This window comes from Muscardinus avellanarius, assembly GCF_963383645.1.
Source record: "Muscardinus avellanarius genome assembly, chromosome: X".
Classification (NCBI taxonomy): domain Eukaryota; kingdom Metazoa; phylum Chordata; class Mammalia; order Rodentia; family Gliridae; genus Muscardinus; species Muscardinus avellanarius.
Window position 1 is genome coordinate 130,867,532 of NC_137792.1, and position 10,221 is coordinate 130,877,752.

Genomic DNA, 10,221 nt, shown 5'->3' on the forward strand with positions numbered 1-10,221 from the left:
TGCTTTAGTACATTGGAATGGGCAAGGGTTTTTTGGACAGGACACTGCCAAAAGCACAGAAAATAAGGGTAAAAATAGACAAATGGAATTAGACCAAACTAATGATATCTAGAATATATTTAGAAACTCCAGAAACTCAATAGAAAATAAATTATCCAATTATAAGATGAACAATAGATCTAAACAACATTTATTAAAACCAGACAGACATTCATATGGCAAACAGGTATATAAAATGTGCAACATCAATCTATGTGGGCAGGAGAGTTGGAAAGCAGTAGCAGTGGTCCTGATGACAGTTTATGGTGTAGCAGAGAGGCAGCAGGTGAGGATGCGAGTTCTGATGCAGAATATACATTGATGCTATCAAGAAAGGCCTTGTTGATGGAGTTCTGCTCTTAGGACACCTAACATTTGAGGACAGCTGGCTTAAGTCCTGCTGAAATTCAGCAGTTATGGAAAGAAGTGACTGGAGTTCACAGTATGGACGACAATGGCATTAAACATGGAGGGCTGGAACCCAGCACCAACAACTCCTCCTTGACTACCTTCTCCACCACTTCCGAAGCATCACCACCCATAACTCATCATTCCATCGTGAATGGGCAGTCTTCAGTTCTCAGTGTACGGTCATATGAGGGGACTGGGGCCTCTCACACTCCCTACGGCCATGGAGTCTGCAAATGGCCAAACTGTGAAAGCATTTGTGAAGATTTTGGACAGTTTTTAAAGCACCTTAGCAATGAGCACATGGTGGACGACAGAAGCACCTCCCAGTGTCGAGTGCAAATGCAGGTGGTCCAGCAGTTAGAAATACAGCTTTCTAAAGAACGCGAACATCTTCGAGCAAGGATGACCCACTTGCACATGCGACCCTCAGAGCCCAAACCATCTCCCAAAGCCCTAAATCTGGTGTGTGGTGTCAACATGTCGAAGAACATGTTGGAGACATCCCCACAGAGCTTACCTCAAACCCCTAGCACACCAACAGCCCCAGTCACCCCGATTACCCAGGGACCCTCATTAATCAACCCAGCCAGTGTGCCCAATGTGGGAGCCACACGAAGGCAACATTCAGACAAACACAACATTCCCCTGTCATCAGAGGTTGCCCGAAACTACGAGTTTTTTAAAAATGCAGATGTCAGACCTCCATTTACGTACGTAACTGTCATAAGGCAGGCTATCATGGAGTCATCTGACAGGCTGTTAACAATGAAATTTACACCTGGTTTACATGGCATTTGCTTACTTCAGGCGGAATGCAGCGATTTGGAAGAATGTGGTACGTCATAATCTCAGCCTGTACAGTGTTTTGTTCGAGTAGAGAATGTTAAAGGAGCAGTGTGGACTGTGGATGAAGTAGAATGCCAGAAGGTCACAAAAGATAACAGGAAGTCCAACCTTACTAAAAATTATACCTACAAGTTTAGCCTATGGAGCAGCTCTTAATGCCAGTTTGCAGGCTGCCTTGGCCGAGAGCAGTTTACCTTTGCTAAGTAACCCTGGACTGATCAATAACACATCCAGCGGCCTCCTCCTGTAACTGCTGGTATTGCAATCCTCCACCAATTCTTAGTGCTACTTGTGTCCTCCAGGGCATTTAGAAGCTCTAAGATCAAACTGTGTCTTATGGGTCATTATCAGAATTTGGTTCGTGTGATGCAGTAAGAATATTCTTGTGCAATACGTTGTTGCAATTTTACTACTATTACAGGTCTTTAAACCATTTATGAACTATAGTCAAGACAGTGCTCATTTTTATAAACTGTAAAATGCAAAGTTTAACTGTTACCCACAGTTTACAGAGAAACTAGTAAAGTGTAACTCTTTGCCTGTCTTATAAATCAGGGTAATTACTTACATATTCAACTTTAATTACTGGTGCGTCTGTACTGGCAAGGTTTATATGTTATATTTTATGCAAGACTATGATTCCTATTAATATTTAGCAGCTAACTATATCATTAATTACTCTAAAATCTTTCCCCTACCATCCTTTTAATAGAGCTGAGAGAGTAGAAATATTAAAAATTGATGTATTGTGGATTTCAGAAATGTGTATGACACTTTAAAAATGTCTGATTTTATTTCAGTAGTGTCAAGCATATCAGTTTCTTGTTTACTGAAAAGTATTGACAATGGTAGAGCTTAGAATTTCAGGGGAAAACATTAGGATCTGAATTATAAAAAGTGTATGTACCATTCAGCCATTAGAATGAGTTGTAACTTATATCCATACTTCCTATAGCTAAATATCATATACTCTTAACTTCAAGTTATTGAGGTAGGATCAGTCCTTTCCCTCATTTTTATATTTTCTTCTTTTCACTAACTATCTGGTCAAAGAGAAATATGAAAATGTGACATTTATATGTATCCATTTTCATTTGACTTTTCACAAGATATTATTTTGTTGACTTTTTAAGCACTTTATTTGACATATTAACATCTTTAGGATCATCTACTTAATTGCTTTGTAGCACTTTTGCTCCATCACCTTTTTGAAAAACACACTGTGAATGTTAATGTGTTTCATCAGGTTCCAAACCATTACTTTTCCAAAATGGAAAAATATGTCTTTTGGGAGTGTCTTTAGATGTACTAAATAATACAAAAGAAGTAATAAAACTCGAAGTAAAAAACTGAATATATGCTCTTGAGAGTAGCAGTACTCTAAAACAAGGAAAGTTAGCAATCAGACACAGGTTTTTATATCCCTGCTTCATCCTATCAGCCATGCCATGGGTAGCTTGAGGTCTTTTAATTTTAGCTATTCTCCTGAGTATGCAAATGCTCACTCCTATATAAAATGCTAAAACAATAAAACTTTAAAAACAAATAAAAGTTACATCCTGTTGTTCTCCCTCCCCATCCCCCCCAAAAAGCCCTCTTTGAGCTGGGCACAGTGGCACATGCCTATAATCCTAGCACTTGGGAGGCTAAGACAGGAGGATCATTGGTTTAAAGCCAACACATATTAACTTAGGGAGATTCTGTTTCCAAATTAAAGATAAAAATGGCTGCGGATATAGCTCAATGGTAGAAAGCCCCTGGGTTTAACCCTAAGTATCACACACACACACAATTTCTTAGACATGAAGGACATTCATAGTAAACATGTGGGAGTTGTTGGTGCAGCTCCCCTTGCTTATATGCACCAAATACAGGTTGTCATAAACTGCAGACAGAAGATACCTAAAGAGGTATTTTTAAAATATGATTGTCCAGTGTTAAGAATATTAAAATAAAAAAAATAATGACTTAATAAAATAGCTTATTAAACATTATATTTTAGAACCTGGAATAGTAATTGAGCTAAATTATGTTATTGTTAGGTTAGTTGTATTTTTCATTTGGCAACTGCTATTTCAGAATTTTCATTTTATTATTAAAGTTTAATCATGAAATATCTCAGAAAAAGAATGGTATGTTAAAGTAAATGTATAAATTATATATTTAATGTCTGATGTACTGCTACTCTGAATTTGTAAAATTAAAATGTTCATACTTAATAGATCAGATATTTTATGCTTATTTGAATCAGTGCGTTTGAAAAAATTTATGTTTATCTTGCATAGATTAAAAAAGCCTCTCTTGTTTTGTTTGAAATAGATTTCAGGAGAGATAAACATTAAAGGGAGGCTGCATCTTGCCTTTTCCTGAGGAACATAAATTAAAATAGAATTTTTAATTAACTTGCAAAATACTGATTCAACATTTCATTCTTTGAATCTATTTCTACTTTTACCATTAACATTTTGTATAGTAAGTGTCAAATATTGATGGAATATCACTCCAGTATTCTGTATTTTTATCTCTGTTGTTTAAGATACATGTGCTTAAAGAATCTTTTTTTTTTCAGGTCTGGGGATGGAACCCAGGGACATTCTACCTCTGCGCTACACACCCTGCCCTATTTTTATTCTTTATTTTGAAACTGGGTCTCACTGAGTTGCTGAGGGCCTCACTAAGTAGATGAGGCTATCTGCGAACCATGATCCTCTGGTCTCAGCCTCCCAAATGCTGGCATTACAAGCGTGCGCCACCATGCCTGGCTTGCTTAAAGAATCTTAAGGAATTTTGTGAGACTTATGAAGCAAAGAAAAAAAGATTGATAAAATTCTCTCAATTGGAATTTGTTTGCATATAATTGAATACAATTCCTAGCACTTTGGAAATTAAACAGAAGTAAAAAAATTGTGAGACACATAAAAAATGTTCAACATCATTAATCATCAGGAAGATTAAAATCAAAACCACACTGAGTTATCACCTCATCCAAGTAAGGATAAATTATTAGTCATTATATAAAACAATATTAAGAGTATAAAAATTAAAATAGAACTATGATATAATCCAGCAATCCCATACTGTGCATATATCCAATGAAATGAAATCAATTGTTAAACAGACATCTGCACTCCCAATAGATAGGTGGAAACAATCTAAATGAATAAAGAAAATGTGGTCTATATAAACAATGGAATACTATTCATTCATAAAAAGAACATGAAATCCTTTCATTTGCAACAATACAGATGGAGGTATATATCATTATGTTAAATGAAACAAGTGAGGCACATAACATCAAACACTACATGATTTCACTCATACCTGGAATCTAAAAGAGCTGATATCACGTAAATTGAGAGTAGAATGGTAGTTACCAGTGGCCAAGGGAAGTGGGCAGTAGGGAATGAAGAAAGATTTATCAATGGATACTAATTTTCAGTTAGACAGCAGTAAGAAATTCTGATGTGCTATTACACACAGGAGTAACTATAGAAAAACAATAGTGTATTATACATTTAAAAAAACTAACAAGCCCCTGGGCATAGTGGCGCATGCTTGTAATCCCAGTACTTGGCTGAGACAGAAGGATTGTAGAGGTTTGAAGCCAGCCTCAGCTACTTAGTGAGTCCCTCCGCAACTTAGTGAGACTCTGTTTCAAAATAAAGAATAAAAAAAAGGGCAGGGGGTGTATCTTGGAAGTCAAATGCCCCTGGGCTTAATCTTCAGTAACACACACAAAATAAAATAAAATAAAATAAAGAGCTAACATGTACATGTATGTATGTGTGTGTATACACACACACACACACACACACACATACACACACACTATTTGGACAGTTTTTAAGAAAAAGAAATGAGAAATGCTTGGGGAAACAGATCTGTTTAACCTGATGAGAGCATTACAAAATGTATATATGTATTAAAATAGTGCATGAAAGCCATTAATATGTACAATTTTATGTTAAGTATCCAGTTAAAATAAATTTTAAAAATAATGGAAAAAAGTATTCTATTAATATATGAAAGTATCATGGCCATCCTCACTAACATGTATGGGAAGGGAGAAAGGAGGGAATGGAGTTGGACCTGGAGGGGAACAGACCAAGTTATGTGTGCATATATAAATATGCTACTATATATATTTAAATCTGTTTGAATTTCACTATGTTGAATAATTATAATGTACCAACAAATTACTTAAAAACTGTAGGCAAAGCCGAGCGTGGTGGCACACGCTTGTAATCCCAGCACTTGGGAGGCTGAGACAGGAGGATTGCGGTTCACGGACAGCCTCAGCTACTTAGTGAGGCCCTTTGCAACTCAGTGAGACCCTGTTTCAAAACGAAGAATAAAAAATAGGGCTGAGGGTATAGCTTGGAGGTACAATGCCCCTGGGTTCTATCTCCAGAACCAACCAAAAAAAAAAAAAAAAAAAACTGTAGGCAAAAATATGGAAAAATTTAGAACAATTGTATGATGATGCTGGAGAAATAAAGTTGTATAGTCACTGTGGAAAAGTTTGTCAATTCCTCAAAAAGCTAAACACAGAATTACATCGCTCAGCAATTCCACTTCTAAGTATATACTCAAAAGAGTTAAATTTAGAGATTTCAACAGATACTTGTACTCCTATTTCCACTGCAGAATTATTCAGAATAGGCAAAAGCTGGAAGCACCCTAAGTGTACATCAACAAATCAACAAATGACACCTTGGGAACAATTTGGGATTATGATTCTCCCTCTCACAATTCCCACCCAAGGAGAGACCAACAACTTTTTGTTTTGACACAAATACATGTTACAACCCACACTCACCCTTCTCTTTAGCTGATATTGGCAAATCCCATAGCCATCAACTGATTAAATGTATGCTCCACAGGGCATTTGAGACACAGAATATTTCCAAAGGGTCTGGTCCATTCGTATTATGAAGATCTCCAATACTGAAAGCAGTACCCCCTGCTGGTACTATAGGCTAGGGGAGCTCTGTAAATTAAAAAACAAGTTATAAAGAACTTAAAAACTCAACTAAATTAAATCTGCAAATAGCAACAATAACAAAACAAACCAAAACCAAAAATCCAAAAGCTCTGCTTTTTTCCCTCTTAATATGAAAGTATGGCAAATTGTCCTTCCTGTTAACTCATAGAAGTATGAAAAATGGGTTCACACCTGACCTTAATAGAAATTAAACGAGAAATAGTTGTTAAAACTAGCAGTATATTCCATCATGTTGACATTTTCAGTTTAGGCCTTCTCCTAATGCTGGAGAGAGGAAGGTCAACAGAAAGACCAGCATTTCTATACTGATTGTAGTATCTATTGTCCCCAACTCTGGGTAACAAAGGAAAAAGAATTATAACAGTAAAGGAGTTTGGGGTGTAGGAGAAGCAGAAGTGATCCCAGATCCCAATCTATACACTGCCAACTGATATCACAAACTCCTACCCAGAACCTAGCTTCCAATAACTGTAAACAGGAGAGAATGAGGTGGTATAGGCAACATGGCTTCAACTCTGTAAACTGTGCAAATTGTGAAATTAAGGGAATTTATTTCTAACTACATATTCCTAAAGCACTTTAGTAGTCCACAGCTATATCACACATAATTATGTTCTGATCAAGAAAAATCAGCATGAACAAGAATCTGCCAGCAAGAAAGAACAGATACAAACCACCAGTTCCAGAGTATTGGCCAGAAAACAAAAGCAAGAATGAGAGTCAACAGTTACCAAGGTAGGACAGATGAGACTATCTATGAAGAAGTTTCTGTAGGTGGTCCCCAGACCCTCCCTCATCAGCAGGAAGGAAACCTCAGAAGCTGTAAATCTGGTACCCCTGGATGGGGAGAAAGCTGATGAGAATACAGGAGGGCTGGATCCCTTCAGAACCATCCTTCCCAGTCATCTGCAGCTTTACTGAATGGGGGTGAGAATCAGTAATCCTCTTGGGGGGTAAAAAACGTCAAGACATCCTAATGAGAAATTCTATATGGAAGACCAAGTACAAGTTCTGGGATTCAGACCAGAATGAAAGTCTCTGTGTTTCCCTTCCTCCTGAGTCTGTCCTCACCCACTTCCCCAGAGATGTCCAGAAAGGACATCTGATGCCCTATCAGCTAGAACCTATGGATAGGTAGTAACACAGCTCTATCTTCTTGCTTACAGTGATTCTACTCCTTGAAAATTACTCCTTGAACATACTAAAACTAAAGGATAGCCAATGTGAACATTTGTTTTGCTTGCATGCCCCCTACTGACATAAAGAGTGTTTTTCACCATCTATATGTTGTTTGTTTTATCTCTAACTACATTTCAACTGAAGAACTAGGACAATGTTTTCATCAGTTTTAGATGCAGCTTTATTAACACGTAAATAAAATCTCCAAAGAATACACTTATATCAATTTAAAACGCAGAAGTATATCTTACTCTGGATAAATAAGATCATTATCAGGTCACGTTGTAGAAATACTAAAAATATTTCCATTTATATTATATAGCACAATAAAAATCAACAAATGTTCAAGCGCTCAAATGGTGCCCATAAAATTGCCTCAACACAGAGAACATAAGTACTGAACTTATATTATAATATGCATTAATTTCATTTTGCAAAGGCAAAAATAATTGTTCAAGGCTTTGTGAAAACATAAAACTATTCAGAGTTTGAGTATTAATCGTATTACTTTATCTCTCACCTCAGGATCACTATGCTCTGCTAATTCTTGGAGTTTCTGACCAAACCCTTTTGCTTCCTGGAATATTGAAATAAGTTCAGATTTAGTGAAGTTTTCCTTGGTAAACAGCTTTGCCTTTTTTTTGAATTGGAAGTTTATATTCTCAAATATTTCAATGGTATTAAGAATATTGGCCTTTGCCTCATTCTTGTTAAAGAGTGCAACCAATGAAGACAGTACTTCAGCACTAATCAGTTCTCTTGTATTGGCTTGATTTTTAGACAAGCATGTAAACACTTTTAAAATACAAAACTTGGTTTTGACACTTCCCTTATTTAACAATATAAGGAAATCTGGGATATATCTGGCAATCATGTGGTGATTCTCGAATTTCACACTCAGGTGCATTAATAATTTTATTCCAGCCAGCTGCATAGGGGAGTTCAAGGGATGAGAGATAATGTCCTTACAAATTTGATGTATGTGTGACTCGCCCATTTTGGATTCTTCAGAAGACTCAGAGCTGTTGTCTATCATACCAAAGTCTCTAGGGCATTCTTTAACATTGGGATTATTGACAAAGTGTTCAATCATAACAGTAATACCAACATCATGTACTATATCTTGAGTAAAAGGGTAAGCAGGACTGATACCCATTATCATCGTAGCTATTTCATGAATGAAAGGATCCTTAGTTAACTTAAGTAGGTCAACAAGTTTATCAAATTCTTTAGGCTCTAAACTAAAGGTGCGTGATTTACAGCGGCAGGCCTTTGGATTAGGCCCATACTTTTCCTTTTGTCTGATCTGGTTTTTTATCTCATCTAAGGTCTGGAAGTAAGGCCCCTCATAAGGTGGGATCTTGGTCAGAGGCCGAATCCCCAAAGGAGTTTCAATCAAGGTTGCAACCAGGGTCCAGTTCCCGTCTGGAGGCAAGGATGGTTTCCATTCCTCAACTGGGACTAGGACAATATACCTAGCCCTTAACCATTTTTTTGCTTTTTCTTTTATAGTCAGTTTGTGTTTGTGTGTGGGCGTGGGTTCTTCCTCGATCTTGGGTGGGGTAGGCGGGGGTATATAAACTTGAAGAGGAGGGCTCTCTTCTTCAGGCCAGAACCAAGACCCTACACTAGGTTCTTCTCCAGTCCAGAACCAGGAGCAGACATTTTCTTCATCCTCATCAGTGGACTTGATCTCAACACCAGCTTTGTTGTCAATCCTGAACTCAATGCTGACATCTTCCTTTATCACATGCCTGGACCCAATACTGGCCTTATCATCAGCCTCAACATAGGACCTGATATTTACCTCACTGCCAGCACCAATCCTGATCTCACACGTGGTTGTTGAATTCACCCTAGGTACAGGAATGGCTTTTGACTTGGTTTGGGACACTGTACCCAGCTCTGCCCGTGGTTTTGCCTTAGTCTCAGCCGTCCCTCTAGTATTCATCCTATCTTCCAGGTTTCTCACTATTGTTACCACAGCCAGAGGATGAGTGTAGGTCACTGTCTCTGTCCTGGTCAGTGCTCCATTCCCAGCTTTGGCCTGGGTCTCTATTTCTGTTTTTGGTTCTGCCTCAACCACTGCCTTGGCCTGAGTCTTAGTCTCCCCTCTAGCATGGGAAGGGCCACTGGTTCCAGCTTTCAAGCTAGCCCCTGCTTCTTCTCTAGCCTTTGCCCTAGCCCTTGAGCCCATCATGGCCCAAGTCAAAGGCAAAACCAAGTAATACCCTACCCTTGTTTCAGCCTTGACTGAAGGTCTGTCCCAAGTTGGTGTTTGAAAGTCCAGTAGTCATCCAGCCCCATTTCCAACCACATGTTCTGCCAATGATATAGACAACATGCTGAGGAAGCTCACTCAAGGTAAAGAAGGAGGGCTGTGCCTGGGAGCAGCCCTGTGGAGGATGGTGGTCTTCAGCCACTCCAAGGCTACCAGATCTGCCACTGAAGTTGGACCTAGGGGGGGGAGGAAGGAAATGGGACTTTAAGTCTCTGCTGATGTTTCTCCTCATGCTGAAAAGCATATAGAGATAGGACATTATGGAAATTCAGTGCTATGTGGGAGAAGTAGATAATTTGCAAACTTCTTCTCATTTGACCTGCTCTTTACACCTCCAGGGGCTACCAGTAACATTTTGAAGCACCAAACAAGATCATAGTGGCTAGGAAAGCTGGATGGGAGTGACAGAGACTGAGGAATCCCTAGGCTAATTCTTGAGCCCTGCTGGAGCCAAGCAGAT

General features: G+C 38.3%; 1 protein-coding gene and 1 pseudogene across 2 annotated transcripts; one reads left to right on the forward strand and one right to left on the reverse strand.

Moving 5' to 3' along the window:
- Window positions 1-252: 252 nt before the first annotated feature.
- LOC308279084 (forkhead box protein P2-like) lies at window positions 253-1,546 on the forward strand (annotated as a pseudogene). Its single transcript has 2 exons — window positions 253-325; window positions 425-1,546. The product of its transcript is annotated as a forkhead box protein P2-like (transcript).
- A 4,614-nt stretch (window positions 1,547-6,160) lies between these two features.
- ARMCX5 (armadillo repeat containing X-linked 5) lies at window positions 6,161-9,677 on the reverse strand (the record flags this gene model as incomplete). The annotated part of the gene is given in 3 exon segments (XM_080719038.1): window positions 6,161-6,268; window positions 6,272-6,286; window positions 8,001-9,677. Coding segments are annotated over 3 exon segments (1,800 nt in total).
- Window positions 9,678-10,221: the final 544 nt, after the last annotated feature.